Raw genomic sequence first — 23,103 nt, forward strand, 5'->3', positions numbered from 1 at the left:
CACTACATGTCAACTCCTTATAGCTGTTAAAGCTGCTGCACTGTTGCACTGCACACACAACAGTGCAACAATCACTTTTTGGAGCATGCTATGTACCAGATACTTGCTTATATCATCCCAATGACCTCACTTATATATTACCAACACGAGACAAGGGAAAACACACACTTGCAAACCCTAAATCATTAATTCTTTCTCAAGTGTGTTGCCGCCTTCATTGACTCCAAGGCTTAAAGAACAAAGTAGCAACAGAACAAAGGACTATATCCCAGCACTAAGTTCATCTTGTGCCCTTAGTATTGTTGTATCTTTGTTAATGTTATTCACTTGTAATTCCTGCCCAACTTAGTTAGAAGCATCTCGTAGGATATCTTTGTATACCAAAAACCTTGTGTTTTTGTTTGGCTAGAGTTAGTCAAAATGATGAGGTTTGTAATAGAGTTATTACAAAAAGACTTGCAAGTACGTGAATGATTACGAGTTTAATTCCTATATTACAATAGGTCATGATTTTTAATCCCGTGAGCTGATAGTTTTACACGTAAAATATTGTTGTGTTATTTACTTACTGCTGTGTGTGTTACGTGTGAATTAATAGAGAACCAGGTTCTCTATATAGTTTGTGGACTCTAGTTTTCATCAATAATATTATATTATTTTATAATATTATATATTACATAACTTGGTATACACGTTCCACCAAAAAACTAGTAAATATAAAAGCCAATCCACAAACAAAGAAAAAGAAGAAAAAGGAAATGAAAGTCCTCATAAAAAAAAGCGATTTTTTTGTTAACGACATTAGTTGACGGGTAAAATCTAAAAAATTTGTGATAACATTATATTAGAATAAAAAATGTTTGACATTTTTATTATTGGTCTGACGAAGTTGTACGCTTCAGACAGCTATGATTAGCGGCCAAAACACCGTGCTGCACCATCCTCCTAATTCGCTCTTCAATTCCTTATCTCCTCGCCATATCTGTGTATCTTTCTGTAACGACAAAGCTTTAAAAAAGTCAGTCACGCACTCCGCCCCTCGGTTTGCTCGTCTGTTAAACAATGAATCACGAAAGTTGTTGGGTCGTCATCCAAATTGCTGGCCTTGGGCTCGACGACCATCTCTTCCTCCGGGACGTTCCTGTGACGGAAACATTGAAAAAGAACAAGATATGTGCGACAGCAGCAAAGACGATAGTGATAGTGATAGTGGTATCCAGATAGGATCTCTGCTCGAGGAAGTTATCCCACAAGGCAATAATACCGCTATAATCTCGGCTTGCTTTGTTGGCCTCTTCACCGGTATCAGTGTCGTGCTTTTCAACGCTGCGGTAAGTGCGCTATAGGTCTTTCATTTCTCTTTTCATCTACTATTCTCCCTTACTTACTTGGCCTCAGTCAATCAGCCCCCTGCCTACTTTAAATTATTGTACAATTTATCAGAGGAGTATCCTATACATCAAATTCACATAACTTAGTAAAATATGCTGACATTCTGAATTTTAACCTTACCAGCTTAGAACATCCAGGCTAGTTCAGAAACAGATAATCTAAATTGGCCTCATTTATAAGTCATTTTGTTAATCAAGACATACAATTTGGCTCTTGATAAAAGATTATGCAGCGCCCGATGATAACCTAATATTTATCAGCAACCCATATGTCACTTTCTTTTGTTTAAATGCTCTCCCATGTAATTTAACAATATTGTCACCATACAAAAGAGAACTGAAGTGAATGTTCCATTTGTGGTCATATAACGGATATCTCCCTTGGTTAGGTTCATGAAATACGTGATCTTTGTTGGGATGGAATTCCATATCGAGCTGCCTCAGAGGAGCCCATTGGAGTACATTGGCAACGTGTAATCTTAGTACCAGCTTGTGGCGGTTTGGTAGTCAGCTTTTTGAATGCCTTCCGAGCCACTCTGGAGGTTTCAACTGAAGGAAGTTGGACATCATCTGTTAAATCTGTGTTGGGGCCAGTTTTGAAGACAATGGCCGCTTGTGTCACATTAGGAACTGGGAATTCCTTAGGACCAGAAGGCCCTAGTGTTGAAATTGGTACATCTGTTGCCAAGGGAGTTGGAGCTCTGCTTGATAAAGGTGGTCGTAGAAAGCTGTCACTCAAGGCTGCTGGATCAGCTGCTGGAATCGCTTCTGGTTTGTTCCCCATATTATTCTTGGTTCTGAACCATACATGGTACATTTTCCTTATAATTACATGTAGCCTGTTGTATGCTTTCCTCTTTCCTGGGAAGCCTTTCTGTAAATGCAAATGTGTTTGCACTCAAACCAATAAACTGTAAAAACAGTGAACCCCTTGAGCAAGCAAAAGCACTAGAAAACCAACAAATAGATCCCCCCCCCCCCCAAGATACCAGTGAAATGACACCGGGTGACCCAAAAATAAAGCAGCTTACATCTTGACTTTGAGAGGAACTGCAATCAGCTATAAGTAGGTTATTAATTTCCAGTGCCTGCATTCTGCCCAAGTACTATGATATATTTCTGAAGCTTTGTTTCCCCAGTTCCTTTTTCAGACGTTTGCTGTCAATAAAGTTGAGCCAGCCAACTTGGTTCCCACAAGCTACTAATTTTGTCCAAGCTTACTCTATGGGAGAAGTTAAATTTCCCAAATTCCTTGAGCAGAAAATGAAAAATGAACTCAAAGTGTCATATTAGGCAACTATCTAAAGAAAAATACTTAATTGAAGTTTAGATAAGAAAAGTGAATATATATTGATGTAGTCTCCGTTAGGTGAGAAGCGCATCACTTACCCAGCAACATATGGACCTAAAATTTACTAGTGAACTTTTCACATTGTATCAAAAGCTCAACAAACAGAAAGATGACTAGTCCTAAAATGTTATTTCACATCAACCTTATCATACGTGCATTATTTGTTCTCTATATTTCTATTTCATCCGATATAACCAATCGTCATTGTAAATTCTATAATGCCTGTGGTTACTTTTGTCTTTAGTGACAAATGACATTTAGGCTAACCATGTAGTTATTGACTTATTTCGCTTGACGTCTCTTCCAATTATGTAGTAGTAGAGTGTTGAGATATGGATATGTTACCTTCTAAAAAAAAAGAGTGTTGAGATGCGGATGGTTTGCTAGCTGGCTTTTGTCTCCCTTCAAGTTGAATTAGCAAAAGCAATGTCTCATAAGTTGGATAGCTAGACAAGAAAAACTCCAAATTACTTTATGTAGAGTATTCTTAAGCTTGAGTCGCGAGTTGGAAATTGGAATTATGTAAAAAAACCTGGAATTATTTGGTTGAGCCTGCTTTTTATTTTTGTCAATATTTCCAGTATCTAACCCAACATGTTTAGAGCAATTCCCAGAGAGCCTCAATACGAGGCATTTGCAGAGTCTTTATGAGAGTCCAGGAAGGGGCACACACTGTAGAGGTATAGTGTTGTCCTTATTTTTTTTTTTTTGATAAGGTAAGATTTTATTAAAAGGTACCAAGATGGTGCAAAATTACAAACATCCAAACTAATACAACAAAGCAACTACATTCCTCCTAGCTCCTCTAGAAAATTCATATATTGTTCCATATTTTTCATTACATGTCTTTTACACCAGAAATACAAGTTTAATAAGCATCTGTTTTTAATCCTGGATACATGCTGCCTTTCCCCTTCAAAGCAAATCCTGTTTCTTTCCAACCATATTGTCCAGAACACACATAGAGGAATTGTTCTTCATACTATCTGTTGACTCTTTGCCACTTTTTGTTGTTGCCATGTCTCCAACAAACTTTACACTGGCAGGCATTGCCCACTTGACATCATATATATTTAGGAAGAGCTACCAACACTGCTTTGCCACTTTGAAATGGATGATTAGATGGTTGACTGTTTCTGCCTCTTCTTCACACATGTAACACCGGTTACATAGAGCAAAACCTCTCTTCTGCAAGTTCTCCTGAGTTAGAAAAGCTTCCTTTGCTCCAATCCAACCAAAACGGGCTACTTTAATAAGTGCTTTTGACTTCCATATTGCTTTCCATGGCCAATTTGACTGATAAAGCCCTTGTAGTTTTTGTAACAAGCTATAACAACTGCTGACTGTGAAAATACCATCATTACTTGCTGCCCAGATTAATGAGTCTCTCCTGTTTTCCTCCAATCTAACATTATTCAATAACTGCATCAATTGGGAAAATTCATCAACTTCCCAGTCATTGAGGCCCCTCTTGAAGATTAGCTGCCAGCCGGTGCTTGAATAGAAGTCTAACACTCTTCCATTTTTGTTAATAGAGCAGCTATATAGACCAGGAAACTTTGATCTAAGACTTCCATTTTCCAACCACATATCAGACCAAAATAGGGTATTATTACCATTTCCAAGTTTCTGTTTCACAAACTGACTATATTTATTCCAAAGATTACTAATTGTGCTCCAAACTCCCCCTTTTGAAGAAGATTGAATTGAACGAGGAGCCCACATGTCCTTCATACCATACTTGGCATCTATCACCTTTTTCCATAATCTATTCCCATCATAATTATATCTCCATAGCCATTTAAATAAAAGACTTTTGTTATGCATCTTTAGATTCCTCACTCCTAATCCCCCTCTTTCTTTTTTTTTCATCACCTCTTGCCATTTGACCAAGTGAAATTTCTTGTTATCATTATTACCTTCCCACAAAAATTTATTCCTCATAGTATTCAATTTTTTCTCCACTGATGTTGGCATTTTAAAGAGAGATATTAGATAAGTAGGTATACCATCCATCACACTATTGACCAGTGTAAGCCTACCACCAAGAGATAAATATTGTCTTTTCCATGACACCAGTTTACTGCTACATCTATCCAAGACCCCCTGCCACATCTTTGCATCATTCTTTTTTGCTCCAAGTGGTAGGCCCAGATAGGTGGATGGTAGCTGCTCCACTTTACAACCCAAAACATCTGCCAGATCATCAATACAATGCTCGGCATTAATACTAAACACATTACTCTTTGCCAAGTTCACTTTCAATCCCGAGACAGCTTCAAAAGCTAGTAGTACTCCTCTGAGGTGTAAGAGTTGCTCTTTTTCAGCTTCACATAATATCAATGTATCATCAGCATAGAGTATGTGTGAGAAATACAGTTCTTCCCCCTCTCTTTTTCTAATTTTCAATCCTCTAATCCACCCTAACTTTTCTGCTTTTAAAAGCATTCTGCTAAAGATTTCCATCACCAACAAAAATAAATAGGGGGATATTGGATCCCCCTGTCTTAACCCCCTCTGAGAATTAAAGTATCTATGTGGACTCCCATTAATTAAAACTGAGAAGCTAATTGAGGATATGCAGAATTTTATCCACCCAATCCATCTTTCCCCAAAATTCGTATGTTTCATCAGATTTAACAGACATGACCAATTTACATGATCATAAGCCTTTTCCACGTCAAGTTTGCAGGCCACCCCTTTAATCTTCCTCTTGAATAGATATTCAAGACACTCATTAGCTACCATAGCAGCATCAATAAATTGCCTTCCTCTTACAAAGGCATTCTGATTATCTAATATCAATTTTCCTATCACCATCTTTAATCTTTCAGCTATCGACTTTGCAATTATTTTATAGACACTGCCCAACAAGCTGATAGGTCTAAAATCTTTCACTTCCGCTGCCCCCTTTTTCTTAGGAATAAGAGCAATGAAAATTGAGTTTAGGCTCTTAGTCTTGTCCTTATTTTCAGGGTTGAACTAGTTCTTTAGAAGTTTCCTAGGCTTCCTAATTTCCAAAGTTCTGCCAGGTCCTTTTCTAGTGAAGTACTTGAAGTTTAATAAATCAAATTTTAATTTCTAACATATCCCGAGAAATTCATTCACAAATTCAACTGGTGACTTCTGATGCAGAAACATAAGCAACTGCTTATGGGTTCATATGTTCCTGCAATTTTATTGTTGACATGGATTGGCTTCATATGGTTTTGTTCCTGCAATTTTATCGCTGACACTAATCCTTTCATATGGTTTTATGTGGGGTGGTAAATAGAGGTTAAGAGACAAGAAGAGGCTGGAAAAGGTGGGCAGTTCATTTGTTAGTAGACTACTCTATTTACTAAGAGATATGATGTCCCATACATTACTCGAATTGGCTCCAAATACAGATTCCACTTCTTTGTCGAGTTTCCTTATTGTACAGAGTTCGACTCGTCAAGGGAAATTCACTTCCTTTGACTGAATAATGCTAGTTTGAGTAGTACCTTAAATTAAATGGACCATTTAATTCTATCTACTTGATAGAATAGACTGGTCATCAACTAGTTGCAAATATAATGACAACTCCGCCATGTTTGCAGAGTCACCTGATGAAGAAGTACCTCAATTAGTAGACCATTTCTTGAATGTTCTACAGTATTCTCTATGCCTACATGACCACATCACTTTTCCTTTTGCGTTGTGAGAACTTGAACTTGGTGAGCGGGGGTTCCCCAGGAATGGCATCTTGGTGGCAGATGACCATTCTGTCCTTATCTTAGCTAATGCTTCTTGGATTGCCTCACTAGATTTATTATACCTTTAATAAATGTTTGCCATTGTTCTGCCATAATAGAGGGATGTACCTAGCTGGTGCTTCACATCACATAGTCCAAAACTAATGAAATGCTTTACAATTGTCGAGTACTAAAGGATGATTTGTGGAATCAGATCTCAAACAATTTATTTTGAGGAAGAAAAATACCAAAGGTTTTTTCTGTTTGTTGGAAGATTAAAAATCCTTTAAAAGGTAAAGATTTATGAACTTAATTCAGCATTTTTGTGGCCATTGCTGAAAAAGAGAAAACAATGGCACTTATTCGAGTTTGCTTATCCAAAAAAAAAGAAGAAGAGAATGTCACGTAATGCAATTTCATCTTAGGAAACTTTGCAGGAGAAAAGCAAGAGTGATAAAACAGAACTATTTGTTTTTTTGATAAGTTGTTGTGACCTATTTCTTTGTCATTCTTATTTGCTAATAAGCTAATGTACCCTGTACTATGGTTGTTTTGACTTAATCCGGGGATGTTCAGTGAGCATTTTCTTGTTTTTTCTGCTGTCAGCATCTGCTGCCTTACAGGAATTCATTTTCTGGAAATTTACTTCTTGTTCTGCTAACATTTTCCTGTTATATCTTGTCAGTCATTTTCTCTCCATGGTTATACTGTTTGTGTCACTTTGAAACTCTCCTTGTTTTCTACTTTAAAGGATTTAATGCTGCTGTCGGGGGCTGTTTCTTTGCTGTGGAATCTGTGTTATGGCCATCACCTGCAGAGTCCTCCTTGTACTTGACAAATACGACTTCAATGGTTATTCTCAGTGCTGTTATAGCTTCTGTAGTCTCAGAAATTGGTCTTGGCTCTGAACCTGCATTTGCAGTTCCAGGATATGATTTCCGTACACCTACTGGTAATTTTGGACTTCTTTCTCGAGTTTGATTCTTAAATACAATTGTACCCGTCACTTACAGCAACAACAACTACATTTCAACAGCTAGTTGGGGTTGGCTACACAGATCATCACTATCCATTTCAATTTCTTTAGTCCCATTTCTTTCGAATATTCAGTACTTTGGGATTCTCTATTATCAGAGGTTCTCTTTATTTTCTACTTTGACGTACAAATCTCTAAATAGATTAAAGAAGACTCCTAGAGACACTGGCCTAATGCAAATGTACCACCATGAAAAAACCTTAATCTGAAATAGCTGGTATCGTATATAAGAACCTTTAGCTTTAATTGTGTTCTATATTGATCTTTTGGGACAACTTCCGTCCAATAATATTATGTCTTACTTATACAGTTATACTTATCCTTAAACTTTACTCTTTAGAGTGGTTATCCGTAGTTCAAGCTTTTGTTGGCACCATAGCTAGTTTGGTTCTTAGTAAAAAGTTACTCTTTAGAGTGGTAACTTTTTGTCAATTTTCTTAGTGAAAATATAACCTCTGTGACAAATCTACCAAGTATAAATCCAATATGGTTCTGTGTCATACTTGTAGTTTATCCAAGTCTATGCTCCATCACTCTTACAAAGGCTCATCGTTTGACTAATTTTTTTTGAGAAAGGTAACAGTTTGTATTGATAATAAGATCAGCGCCAGGTTAGTCATTAGTGCTAATAGCTGTATGTACAACTCCAAAAGAGCAAAAGACAAGCACCTGGTGTAACGTAAATTACAAGCTGCCTATAAAATCTATCAGGTCTCCTACCTCACTAAACATTTCTTGTTTACACCAAAAAAATAAAACAAGGAAAGACAATCCATCTTAATCTTCTGAATGGAGTTTCTTTTGCCTTCAAACATCTCGAGTTCCTTTCGTTCCATGCAATCCACCATATACAAGCTGGGATGCTTTTCCATTTGTCTTTATCCATTTTTTCTACCAATTCCCTTCCAATTGACTAGAAGTTCCAATGTGGTTCTAGATATGACCCAATTAACTCCCAACATATAAAAGAACATGTTCCACGGATTTGTAGTGATTCTGCAATGTAGGAACAAGTGAGCATTACTTTCTACTTCCTGTCCACAAAGAAAACATCTTGAGCAAATCTGGAAACCTCTTCTTTGTAAGTTATCATGTGTTAAACATGCTTTTTTACCACTAACCAGACAAAACATGATACTTTGGGAGGAGTTTTAACCCTCCAAATGTGTTTCCAAGGCCACACCTCAGTCATTGAAACATTATGATTTAGAGTCCAGTATGCATCTTTTACTGAAAATGCACCTTTGCTATTCAGCTTCCAAACTATTTTATCTATGGTCTTGTTAGTTTACAGCTATGTATATAGTGTAGTCTTGTCCCACATTGGAATAGGAGTAGTATGTCCTTGTATAGTATAGCTATAAATAAGGACCTCTTGTATTGTATTGAACATCCAATATCAATAACATATTTTCTCCCGTGCTTTCTCACATGGTATCAGAGCAATTGTGAGAGATTTATCGCTGCGCATAAATTCCAGCGACTCCGGGAAGAGAAATCAGTCACCGGAAGTCTTTTTCCGACGACTCTTTCAAGGTTGTTTGCGTTTGCTTTATAAATCCAACACTACCACAAGAGTAATCACTGTCCGGCGACCAAACCCCAGTAAAAATCTCCGGCAGCAGCCTCCTCACGCCACCAGAAGCTCACGCGCCGGCGCGTACGACCACTTCCGTCCATTTTTTGAAAAACTTCCTTCAGAACAGTTGGGTCGCCTGGTAATTCCTATCCTACCCCTACTGTTTTCATTTCATTCCGACCACTTTGAGTTTTTTCCGGCTGCTACAGTACTATTCCGGCAGCTATAGTACTATTCCGACAACTACAGTAAGATTCCGGCTGCTACAGTATTTCATTATTCTGTTTTTGTGTTTCCTTACTCTGTTTCAGTGGATTACAATTGATTCTTTCTCTTATTTGGTAATAATTTGCAACAATGTCTATGGGATTTGATGTTTTTGGGTCTAGAAACATGAGTTCTGGAAGCTCTAGTGTTATTATTACCTCAGAACCTTTAATGGGAGGTTCAAACTACTTAGCTTGGGCTTCATCTGTCGAGTTGTGGTGTAGAGGCCAAGGTGTTCAAGATCATCTAATCAAACCGTCTAGCGAAGGAGATGAAAAGGCAATAACACTTTGGACAAAAATCGATGCTCAGTTATGTAGCATCTTGTGGCGATCTATTGATTCCAAGTTGATGCCCTTGTTTCGTCCATTCCTGACATGTTATTTGGTTTGGGCAAAGGCACACACCTTATACGCTAATGACATATCTCGCTTCTATGATGTGATATCGCGGATGACAAACTGAAAGAAGCAAGAATTAGATATGTCTACTTACTTGGGTCAAGTACAAGCAATCATGGGGGAATTTGAGAAGTTGATGCCAGTTTCTGCTAGTGTTGAAAAACAACAAGAGCAGCGACAAAAGATGTTTCTCGTTCTTACCCTCGCTGAACTTCCTAATGATCTTGATTCAGTACGCGACCATATTTTAGCTAGTCCGACTGTCCCGACAGTTGATGAATTATTCTCTCGATTACTCCGCCTTGCTGCAGCACCAAGTCCACCAGTGATCTCATCACAGATACTTGATTCCTCTGTTCTTGCATCCCAGACAATGGATGTTCGGGCATCTCAAACTATGGAGCATAGACGAGGAGGAGGTCGTTTTGGAAGATCTAGACCCAAGTGTTCTTATTGTCACAAACTTGGACACACTCGTGAAATGTGTTATTCCTTACATGGTCGTCCACCCAAAAATGCTTACATTGCTCAGACCGAGACTCCAGGTAACCAGGGATTTTCTTTATCTAAAGAAGAATATAATGAGCTCCTTCAGTATCGAACAAGTAAGCAGACATCTCCACAAGTAGCCTCAGTTGCTTAGACTGATACTTCTTTTACTGGTAATTTTTTTGCTTGTGCTTCCCAGTCTAGCACTCTTGGCCCATGGGTCATGGACTCAGGCGCTTCTGATCACATCTCTGGTAATATATCACTTTTGTTAAATATTGTATATTCATAGTCTCTTCCCATTGTTACTTTAGCCAATGGATGTCAAATTACGGCAAAAGGAGTTGGACAAGCTAATCCCTTGTCTTCTATCACCCTAGATTCTGTTCTTTATGTCCCTGGCTGTCTTTTTCGTCTTGCATCTGTTAGTCGTTTGACTCGTGCCCTCCATTGTGGTATATATTTTATTGACGATTCTTTTATTATGCAGGACTGCAGTACGGGACAGACAATTGGTGGAGGACGTGAATCAGAAGGCCTTTACTACCTTAACTCACCCAGTCCTTCCACAAACATGTCTAGTTACAGATCCTCCAGATCTAATCCACAGACGTTTAGGACATCCGAGTTTATCCAAACTTCAGAAGATGGTGCCTAGTTTATCTAGTTTGTCTACATTAGATTGTGAGTCGTGTCAGCTTGGGAAACATACCCGAGCCTCCTTTTCGCGTAGTGTTGAGAGTCTTGCATAGTCTGCCTTCTCCTTAGTTCATTCTGATATATGGGGTCCTAGTAGAGTAAGTTCAACCTTGGGATTTCGTTATTTTGTTAGTTTCATTGATGATTATTTAAGATGTACTTGGCTTTTCTTAATGAAAGACCGTTCTGAGTTATTTTCTATATTCCAGAGTTTCTGTGCTGAAATGAAAAACCAATTTGGTGTTTCTATTCGCATTTTTCGCAGTGATAATGCCTTAGAATATTTATCTTTTCAATTTCAGCAGTTTATGACTTCTCAAGGAATTATTCATCAGACATCTTGTCCTTATACCCCTCAACAAAATGGGGTTGCTGAGAGAAAGAATAGGCACCTTATTGAGATTGCTCGCACACTTCTAATTGAATCTCGTGTTCCGTTGCGTTTTTGGGGCGATGCAGTGCTCACAACTTGTTATTTGATTAATCGGATGCCTTCATCTCCCATCAAGGATCAGATTCCACATTCAGTATTGTTTCCCCAGTCACCCTTATACTCTCTTCCACCCCGTATTTTTGGAAGCACGTGTTTTGTTCATAACTTAGCCCCTGGGAAAGATAAGTTAGCTCTTCGTGCTCTCAAGTGTGTCTTCCTTGGTTATTCTCGTGTTCAGAAGGGATATCGTTGTTATTCTCCAGATCTTCGTAGGTACCTTATGTCAGCTGACGTTACATTTTTTGAGTCTAAACCTTTCTTTACTTTTGCTGACCACCATGATATATCTGAGGTCTTACCTATACCGACCTTTGAGGAGTTTACTATAGCTCCTCCTCCACCTTCGACCACAGAGGTTTCATCCATACCAGCCGTTGAGGAGTCTAGTGTTGTTCCTCGTAGTTCCCCAGCCACAGGAACACCACTCTTGACTTATCATCATCGTTCGCGCCCTACATCGGGCCCAACTGGTTCTCGTCCTGCACCTGACCCTTCTCCTGCTGCGGACCCTGCTCCTAGTACACTGATTGCACTTCGGAAAGGTATACGAACCATACTTAACCCTAATCCTCATTATGTCGGTTTGAGTTATCATCGTCTGTCATCTCCCCATTATGCTTTTATATCTTCTTTGAACTCGGTTTCCATCCCTAAGTCTACAGGTGAAACGTTGTCTCACCCAGGATGGCGACAGGCTATGAGTGACGAGATGTCTGCTTTACATACAAGTGGTACTTGGGAGCTTGTTCCTCTTTCCTCAGGTAAATCTACTGTTGGTTGTCGTTGGGTTTATGCAGTCAAAGTTGGTCCCGATGGCCAGATTGATCGACTTAAGGCCCGTCTTGTTGCCAAAGGATATACTCAGATATTTGGGCTCGATTACAGTGATACCTTCTCTCCCGTGGCTAAAGTGGCTTCAGTCCGTCTTTTTCTATCCATGGCTGCGGTTCGTCATTGGCCCCTCTATCAGCTGAACACTAAGAATGCCTTTTTTCACGGTGATCTTGAGGATGAGGTTTATATAGAGCAACCACCTGGTTTTGTTGCTCAGGAGGGGGTCTCGTGGCCTTGTATGTCGCTTGCGTCGGTCACTTTATGGTCTAAAGCAGTCTCCTAGAGCCTGGTTTGGTAAGTTCAACACGGTTATCCAAGAGTTTGGCATGACTCGTAGTGAAGCTGATCACTCTGTGTTTTATCGGCACCCTGTTGACATTCCGATGGATCCGAATTCTAAACTTATGCCAGGACAGGGGGAGCCGCTTAGCGATCCTGCAAGCTATAGGCGGCTGGTTGGAAAATTAAATTATCTCACAGTGACTAGACCCGATATTTCTTATCCTGTAAGTGTTGTGAGTCGATTTATGAATTCTCCCTGTGATAGTCATTGGGTTGCAGTTGTCCGCATTATTCGGTATATAAAATCGGCTCCAGGCAAAGGGTTACTGTTTGAGGATCAAGGTCATGAGCAGATCGTTGGATACTCAGATGCTGATTGGGCAGGATCACCTTCTGATAGACGTTCTACGTCTGGATGTTGTGTTTTAGTAGGAGGCAATTTGGTGTCTTGGAAGAGCAAGAAACAGAATGTAGTTGCTCGGTCTAGTGCAGAAGCAGAATATCGAGCAATGGCTATGGCAACATATGAGCTAGTCTCGACCAAACAATTGCTCAAGGAGTTGAAATTTGGTGAAATCAATCGGATGGAACTTGTGTGCGATAATCAAGCTGCCCTTCATATTGCATCAAATCCGGTGTTCCATGAGAGAACTAAACACATTGAGATTGATTGTCACTTCGTCAGAGAAAAGATACTTTCAGGAGAGATTGCTACAAAGTTTGTGAGGTCGAATGATCAACTTGCAGATATTTTCACCAAGTCTCTCACTGGTCCTCGTATTGGTTATATATGTAACAAGCTCGGTACATATGATTTGTATGCACCGGCTTGAGGGGGAGTGTTAGTTTACAGCTATGTATATAGTGTAGTCTTGTCTCACATTGGAATAGGAGTAGTATGTCCTTGTATAGTATAGCTATAAATAAGACAGTACTAACGTCCCTTTTGCCGGGGGTTCTGCATCTTTAAATAGATGCACGTGGTTCCATAGCAGACCGTGTTGATCACAGATCGTGCTGCATCCTCTTCCCAGCGGACTCGGTGAGCCCCTCTTGTATTGTATTGAACATCCAATATCAATAACATATTTTCTCCCGTGCTTTCTCACAGGTCTGTGATGTACCCTTGAAAGGTTCAAGAGTTTGGAGGAAGATAGAAACTCTGTTTATCTCCCAATCATCCAAAGATCTTCTAAAGTTCCAGTTCCATCCTTGTGAGCTCCAGACTGACTTACCAATGCTTGGCTTTGAAGACTTAGAGAGAATAAGTCAGGAAAAATCTTTCAACCTTCCTTGCCCTATCCGGTGATCTTCCCAAAAAGATGTCTTCAACCCATTGCCAACATTGATCCTGATATTGCTACTGAAAGATTTCTTTTGGTGGCAGGATTACTCTCATTAACAATGTACTTGACAATCTCCATACATACGAATGTCTCTTTACCCTCTTGCCATTAAGGTTGTAAAGAGACTTGTCAAATTAAGAAGAGGTTTCCTATGGAACTGTTTCAAGGAAGGAACCTCCTTTCCTTTGGTCAAGTGGAGTTAAGTCATATAATCTAGGAAGTGGAGACTTGGGTATAAAATAGCTGCAACTACAGAAAAGGAGCATCTTATTTAAATGATCACGCAAATGTGCCCAAAACTTTAAATATCTGCGGAGCATATGGTTGTAGCAAAATTTGAATCTTCCGGTCAATGTTGCTCATGTCCAGTGAATACCCCTGATGGTGAAAGTGTCCTGAAGGGAAGCAGGAACTTATTGGAGGAATTGGCATTTAACACTCAGCATTTCGTTAGGTCATAGCCCGCTGAAAATTGAGTGCCCAGATTTATATAGTTTTGCTCTAAACTGACGATGCAGTTGCACAACATACGACAAACTAAGGTGGGACATCTTCTTCGGAAGGAATTTTGAGGATTAAGAGATAGAGTGGTTGATTCAGTTGCAAATGAAGCTTCAAGGGTTCAATATCATCCAGGAGACACCGGATTCTGATAGATAAAACAACAGAAAGATGAACACTACTTTGTTAGGCTTGTTACAAGTTGCTATCGTCTTTCTTATCTCGGCACACAATTTAGATTTGGGAACTTATTTGGAAAATAGAGTGGTTGTTTTTGTGAATAGCATCAGACAAAGCTTCTGAGCTGGTACGACAGAAAACTCAACAGGGAGAATAAAAGACTGTGGTTCACGATTTCTGCATGCATCTTGTAGGTTATTTGGTGGGTAAAATATTTAATGTTTTGAAGGGAAGGTAGAACATGTTCATAGGCTTAGATTCAAATGTTTGTATTTTTTTGGCTCTTTGGTGAGAGATGCTGAATGTAAATGACATAGGCAGCTGACTATAATTTCTCAGCTCCTTGCTTTTTAAATTGGCAGGCACTGATATGTACATGTGAACATCCAACACTTTTGTGGTGCCGTTCCGATGAATAAAGCACATTAATCACTTACTGATCAGGAGTAATAGTTTAGGAGTTCTAGAATTTTTGTACATAAAATGAACCAAAAAGAATATCAGAATGAGAACATGTTTCTTTTTTTGTTTCTTCTTTTTCGTACAAATTTCAATAACACTTCTGATAGAATAGCTAGGTCCATTTGAATTCCTTTGGAGACCCTTACACAACCAATGAATGGCAAGTATAGCATTTTCTAACACCCTCCCACATGTATAATCCAGTTTTTAGGGTTTAGATGTGGATTTGATTTGACCTTATTGCCTTTTTTTGTTTTTGTTCTTTTTGAAGTAGAGAGTGAGGAGGCTCACAACGACGGGCTACGTAGAGCGAGATTAATTCGGCTCAACGGGCTAATGATTGGACTTACATGCTACAACAATGTTAGGAGAAAGAGAGAGAGAGAGAGAAGCCCAGAGCAGTTCCACGAGTTAAGAAAGAGAAGTCCAAAGCGATTGAATATGAAGAGAGAAAGCGGTTGTGCTAACAGGCTCCCTCAAGTTTGGCTCTGAGCATCCAACTCAAAACCTTAAGGCAATGAGTAGAGTAGCCCAGGACCATTTAAACTCCTGTTGAAAACCTTACACAACCAATAAGGGAACAAGTGTAACATTCTCTTACAACCCTACCGTCTTATAAGTCAGGGCTCTAATTTAGCATAAAATCAAAGTGAGGCGATCTACTATGAAATGAAGTAAATAACTGATAAATATAAAGAATGTTAATTCTCCCATATAGCCTGAATGTTCCCAGAACAAAATAAATTAGTCTCATGATTTATCATTAACATGATGTTCCTCTTATTTTGAGTGATTAGGAAGGTTAATCAAGGAGTAAATTCTTTCTAATTTGTATCGTCTAGAATTATTTGTCTAACAAATTTTCAGATTACCGGTGATCAAAAGAGGAAAATATTTTGCATACAACGTTACCATACCTTACAAAAGGGCGATGAACATTTTTTTATTTTATTATTGTCCTTTTTTTCAATTAGGGGTTATGCAGTCTTCCTCCACGTGATATTACTCTTAGAATCACGTTTTTGTCATTGCTATTACTTACTGTGGTAAGTACAAATGTGTTTTGAACTCTTTTTGGTATGTATTATTGAGTTAATTTTTCGTTTCCATTTCAGAGCTGCCGCTTTATCTTCTGCTGGGCATCTTTTGTGGCTTAGTTTCAGTGGCATTATCAAGTTGTACATCATTTATGCTGCAAATAGTGGAAAATATTCAAATGACCAGCGGCATGCCAAAAGCAGCTTTTCCTGTCCTGGGCGGTCTTCTGGTTGGGCTGGTAGCTTTAGCATATCCTGAAATCCTTTACCAGGGTTTTGAGAATGTTAATATTCTGCTAGAATCTCGCCCACTAGTGAAAGGCCTCTCCGCTGATCTGTTGCTCCAGCTTGTAGCTGTCAAAATAGTAACAACTTCATTATGCCGAGCCTCTGGATTGGTTGGAGGCTACTATGCGCCATCTCTATTCATCGGTGCTGCTACTGGAACTGCATATGGGAAAATTGTTAGCTACATTATCTCTCATGCTGATCCAATCTTTCATCTTTCCATCTTGGAAGTTGCATCCCCACAAGCTTATGGCCTGGTATGAATTTGTCTTTTGTTAGAAGTAGCATTACATATCTGGATAAGTGAGTTTTTTATTATTGAAAAGTAATAACAGGAGAACAAGAGAATATATCACCCAAATCTACTTCTTTCCTCTCTTCTATTCTTCTGAAATTCAAGGTCCTTTAACTCCTCCACAGTCTGTCTAGTTATTGATCCTGTAGACTTAATTCACATAGGTTTAGGACATTCGAGTTTATCCAAACTTCATGAAAAGGTTTCTAATTTTTTTACATTACATTATGAGTCGTGTCTACTTGAGAAACATATCACTCCATGTTTCTATAGTCTGTTTTCTCCTTAGTTTATTCTGATATGTGGGGTCCTATTAAGTCAGTTCAACCTTGTATTTTCATTATTTTTGCAGTATCATTGATAATTATTCAAGATGTACTTGGATTTTCTTTACAAGAGATAGTTCTCAGTTGTTTTTTGTGTTCCTAAGTTTTTATGCTGCAATACAAAATTGGTTTGATGTCTCTATTTGCATTTTTCCCAATGATAATGCCTTAGAATATTTTCTTTTCCGTTTCAGTAGCTTATTATTTCTTTAGGAACTCTTTATCAGAAATCTCAACTGAGATAGATGAGAGGAAGAATAAGCATATCATTGGTCTCATTCAGTCCCCTGTCAAGCTTAGTTTCTTGAGCGATGCGGTTTCACGTCCTTTTATTAGATTAATTGGATGCCTCATCTGCTATCCAAAATCAGTTAACTTTCGATATTGTTTCCTCGCTTACCTTTATACTCTCTTTCCCTCGAGTCTTTGGGAGCACATGTTTTGTTCAATAACATAGCTCCTGGAAAGTGACCAGCGCAACCGACAAACAAGGCCTTCTTAATGTAGAAGGTGGACATATGCTATTCTAGCCACGGGAAAGAAAGTAATATTGTAATCAAACCCAAATATCTGAGTATAACCTTTGGCAATGGCGATCAATTTGATTATATGGACCAACTTTGCCTGCATATACCCACCGACAACCAATAATAGATTTACCGGGAGGTAGAGAAACAAGCTCCCAAATACCACTAATATGTAAAGCAGATATATCTCTGATCATAGCTTGTCCTTGTGGACATAGGGATAGAAATTAAGGACAAAGATGACACAAAAGCATAATGCGGTGATGATAAACGATGATAACTCAAATCAATATAATGGGGATGGGGATTGAGAGTGGATCGAATATCTTTGCGGAATGCGATTGGTAGACTAGGAGGAGAGAAGTCTGTGGACATGATGTTGGACTGAGATCAATAATAAGTCAAGAATGGTGGAGCTACAGAACATGGAACTGGAGCTGTAGGTGACATAATCGGAGCTGTAGGAGGTGGAGCTATAGAGGAAGGTGAAGGAGAGATAGCGACTGAATCTCCAAAAGATGAAACCGGTAATACCTCAGAAAATGTCTAAGAGATCATTTGGACCTATGAAGTATGATTGCGTTTTTAAAAAGGTAACATCATAAGGTCAGGTGAATAACATTGATATCCCCGTTGCATCCTCGAGTAACTTAGAAATATACATTTGAGAGCACGGAGAGCTAACTTATCTTTTCTGGAGCAAGGTTGTAAACAAAACACGTGCTCCCAAAGACACGAGGTGGAAGAGAGAAAGGTGAGTGGGGAAACAAGACAGAGGATGAAACTTGACTCTTGATAGTTGAAGATGACATACAATTAATAAGACAATAGGATGTGAGATCCAATGACAGTTCTCATGAACTGCTGAAATGGAGAAGACAAATACTCTGGGGCGTTATCACTACGAAATGTGCAGTTAGAAACCCCAAATTGATTTTGGATTTCAGAGTGAAAGGTCTAAAAAATAGAGAACAACTCAGATTGATTTTTCATCAAGAATATCCAAGTGGACTTGGAATAATCATCAATGAAACTGACAAAGTAGCGGAATTCCAAGGTAGAACTAACCCGACAAGGACCCCAAACATCTGAATGGACTAAAGTGAAAGGTAACTCTACCCGATTATCAGGATGTCGAGGGAAATGAGAGTGAGTATGCCTTCTGAGCGGATATGACTCACGCTCTAGCGTGGACAAGTGAGACAAACGAGGTACTATTTTCTAAAGTTCTGATAAATTGGGATGTCCTAACTGTATATGTAATAAATCTGGTGGATCAGTAAAAGGACAAGCTGTAGGGGGAAAAAAATACCAAATATTTCCAGAAGATGGCAAACTACAACAGAAGATGCAACTGCATTAACATGCTCAGGATAGGTGATGAAATCATTGAGGACAAAGAGTTGATCAAGAAGGAGATTCTGGAATTCTACCAGAACTTATATAGTGAAAATGAACCCTGGAGGCGCAGTGCAAATTTCGAAGACATCTCCTCACTAAGCATAGAAGAGAAGAACTGGTTGGAAGCTCCATTTGTAGAAATAGAGGTGCTTGAAGCTTTGAAATCATGTGCCCCTTATAAAGCACCAGGTCCAGAAGGCTTCACTATGGATTTCTTTCAGAAAAATTGGGATACTCTTAAAACAGACATCATGGCTGCACTTAATCATTTTCACCAGAGCTGTCACATGGTTAGGGCTTGCAATGCCACCTTCATTGCCCTAATTCCAAAGAAAAATGGTGCTATGGAGCTCAGAGACTACAGACCTATTAGCTTGACAGGTATTGTATACAAATTGGTTTCAAAGATTTTAGCAGAGAGGCTCAAGAAGGTAATTGACAAACTAGTCTCGGGGGAACAAAATGCTTTCATCAAGAACAGGCAGATCACTGATGCTTCCTTGATTGCCAATGAAGTGCTGGATTGGAGAATGAAAAGTGGAGAACCAGGCGTGTTGTGCAAACTGGACATTAAAAAGGCTTTTGATCAATTAAGCTGGTCTTACCTCATGAGTATCTTGAGGCAGATGGGCTTTGGGGAGAAATGGAGAAGATGGATAAACTATTGCATTTCAACTGTCAAGTACTCTGTTTTGGTGAATAGGGACCCAATCGGTTTTTTCTCCCCCCAAAAGGGCCTAAGGCAGGGGGATCCCCTCTCCCCCTTCCTATTCATTCTGGCGATGGAAGGACTCACTAAAATGTTGGAGAAGGCTAAGCAACTGCAATGGATACAAGGCTTTCAGGTGGGAAGGAATCCTGCCAGCTCAGTTACAGTATCTCATCTACTCTTTGCGGATGATACTCTTATTTTCTGTGGTACTGAGAGATCACAAGCACGAAATCTCAACCTGACACTGATGATCTTCGAGGCACTATCAGGACTCCACATCAATATGATAAAGAGCATCATATACCCTGTGAATGCAGTCCCCAACATACAAGAGCTAGCAGACATCCTATGCCGCAAAACAGACACTTTCCCAACCACATATCTTGGACTTCCCTTGGGAGCTAAATTCAAATCAAAAGAAGTTTGGAATGGAGTCCTAGAGAAGTTTGAAAAGAGGCTTGCGACTTGGCAAATGCAATACCTCCCCATGGGTGGCAGGTTAACTTTAATCAATAGTGTACTGGACAGTCTTCCCACATACCACATATCTTTGTTCCCAATTCCAATCTCAGTCCTAAAGCAGATGGACAAACTCAGAAGGAAGTTCTTATGGGAAGGATGCAGCAAAACACACAAATTTCCACTAGTGAAATGGCTGAAGGTAACTCAACCAAAATTCAAAGGAGTCTTGGGAATCAGGGATGCTATGCTCTTAAAATGGCTCTGGAGATATGGACAGGAGGAATCTAGGCTATGGAAGGACATCATATTTGCTAAATATGGAGCACACAACCACTGGTGTTCCAAGAAAACAAACTCTCCTTATGGAGTTGGTCTGTGGAAGAACATCAGCAACCACTGGGATGAATTCTTCCAAAATGTAACTTTCAAAGTTGGGAATGTAACTCGTATAAGTTTTGGAAGGATAGATGGCTTGGAAATACACCTTTGAAAGACATGTTTCCCAGTATGTATCAGATTGCCGTGACCAAAGACTCCACTGTTGCTCATAATAGAAACAATGACACTTGGTACCCACTTTTCAGAAGAAATTTGCAGGATTGGGAGGTCAACAACCTACTCACAATGTTAAGCTCCCTAGAATGTCATAACATTGAAGATCAACAACCTGACAAACTTATTTGGGAAAATTCTAAGAGAGGCAAGTACACAGTCAAAGAATGATACATTCACCTCTGTGACCAGAATCCAATATATAACTGGCCATGGAAACATATCTGGAGAACTAAAGTGCCTACCAAGATGACTTGCTTCACATGATTGTCTCTAAATGGGGCCTGTCTCACTCAAGACAACTTAATCAAGAGGAACATCATATAAGTTAATAGATGCTACATGTGCCAACAACAGTCAGAAAGTGTAAAGCACTTATTCCTTCACTGCTCAGTTGCAAAAGAAATTTGGAACTTCTTCTACACTACCTTTGGTCTAAAATGGGTTATGCCACAATCAACTAAGCAAGCTTTTGAAAGTTGGTATTTTTGGAGAGTTGACAAATCCATTAGAAAAATCTGGAAAATGGTGTCGGCCGCAAGTTTTTGGTGTATTTGGAAAGAAAGGAACTGAAGATGTTTTGATGGCATATCAACTCCACTCAAGGCTGCGTGTTTAGTTAACTTATTTTGCTGGAACTATCTCACCCCTGTTAATAGTGCTGATACTTCAGTGGATTTCATTAGCCCCCTGATAGTAGCATAGGCTTTTGTAAATGGAGCTAATTATCCTTTCTCTTTTGTACTCTTTGCATCTTCTTGATGCCTTTTAATGAATCTAATTTACTTCATCAAAAAGAAAATGACAAGTTGTTGAAGGAGGAAAAGATGTGAGTCCATGTGATTTAGCAAGGATAAGGTACTAAAGTCCATTTGATTCACGTCCGGTACCAATGATCCGTCTCGTGCTGCATTCCTGTATTAAAACAGAGTCATCAAGAAATAAAATAGAGCAAATAAGTGATTGGCCAAGCGACTAGTGGATATGAGATTAAAAGGACTATGGGGAACATAAAAAACTGAATTCAAAGGTAAGGAAGGAAGTGGACTAGCTTAACCTATTCTAGTTGCCATGGTTTGAGAATCGTTGGCCATTGTGACTATTGGAAGTGATTGAGAGTAAGAAATAGTAGTGAAAGGAGATTTGTTACCCGAAATATAATTAGATGCACCTGAATCAATGACCCAAAAGTCGGAAGAAGAGGAAACACAAGTCACGCTATTACCTGTTTGAACAATAGAGATTAGTTTGGATCAAATAGTTGTATAGAGAACTGAAATTTGGAGAAATCAATCATATAGAACTTGTATGTGATTATTGTTGCCCTTTATATTGCGTCAAATCCTAAAACACATTGAGATTAACTGCCACTTATCACAGAAAAGATATTCTCTAGAGACATTGTTACAATTTCATGAAGTCAAGTAATTAGCTTGAACATATCTTCAGCAAGTCCCTCGTCAGTCCTCATATTAGTTACATTTGTAACAATGTCGGTACATAAGACTTATAAGCACCAGTTTGAGGAGGAGTGGTAGAGAGTTGATGTACATAGTTAAAGTAGATATACTTACACTTAGTGTTATGTAAAGAGTGGATATAAAAAGGGATCAGCATAAGACAATTGTCTTCGCGCGTCTTAACATTTTTTTCCTGTCTTTATTTCTCTCATGGTATCAGATAACCTATCTCTATCTTGGTTTACCCAATGGTTGGCCCCCATATTGTATTAGCCATGCTCCAGTTGACTAGGCTTGGACGGGCAGAGGTGTTAAATTATCCCATATTGGTTGAAAGAATGAGCTATTGTCTCCTTATATGGTCTTAGACAATTCTCCAACTCATGAGATATTTTGTTTTGGCTGAGTTAGCCCTAAGGTTTATTTTTTGTCATATTCTTTAACCTTATGGCAATGCTTGTACACGGAAAAACCGGAGTGCAAGACTTAAATTAGGAGAAGGAAACTATTGAAGGTGAGGAACTTAAAGGGTTGTGAGAATACACGGGAGAAAAAAATCTTAATACTATCTAGTGGCCTTGTATATCAAATGATCAGCTTGCAAATATTGGTCCTCGTATTAGTTACATATGTAACAAGCTCGGTATATATGATTTGTATGCACCGGCTTGAGGTTATGCATATTCTATTCCTCCTACTATATATGTGACTAGGAAATATTTTACTCCTACTGCATATGGGACTAGGACTATTTACACATAACTATCTAACATTCCCCTCAAGCCAGTGCACACAAGTCATATGTACCGAGCTTGTTACATATGTAACTAATACGAGGACCAGTGAGGGATTTGGTAAAAATATCTGCAAGCTGGTCATTCGACATACAAGGCCACTAGACTCCCCCCGAGCAACAAAACCAGGTGGTTGCTGATAAACAGAAACTGGCCGAAAAGTTGCCGGAAAAATTTGAAAATAGTGAGACTAAGCCGAATTCTACACTACAAAATAGGTTC

General features: G+C 39.0%; 1 protein-coding gene across 2 annotated transcripts in view; it reads left to right on the forward strand.

The window, feature by feature from the left end:
- Window positions 1-863: 863 nt before the first annotated feature.
- Window positions 864-23,103, forward strand: part of LOC104108635 (chloride channel protein CLC-e) — a 37,189-nt gene continuing 14,949 nt past the window's right edge. Inside the window, exons 1-4 of one of the 2 annotated variants that reach the window (XM_070186691.1) lie at window positions 865-1,331; window positions 1,781-2,162; window positions 7,210-7,410; window positions 16,143-16,609. In XM_070186691.1, the coding sequence (XP_070042792.1) occupies window positions 909-1,331; window positions 1,781-2,162; window positions 7,210-7,410; window positions 16,143-16,609 (1,473 nt within the window). In that variant the 5' untranslated portion in view covers window positions 865-908. Of the gene's footprint in view, window positions 1,332-1,780; window positions 2,163-7,209; window positions 7,411-16,142; window positions 16,610-23,103 lie in introns of both variants that reach the window. The other variant, XM_070186696.1, reaches the window with a different exon arrangement.

The sequence above is a fragment of the Nicotiana tomentosiformis genome, chromosome 1 (genome assembly GCF_000390325.3).
Source record: "Nicotiana tomentosiformis chromosome 1, ASM39032v3, whole genome shotgun sequence".
Classification (NCBI taxonomy): Eukaryota; Viridiplantae; Streptophyta; class Magnoliopsida; order Solanales; family Solanaceae; genus Nicotiana; species Nicotiana tomentosiformis.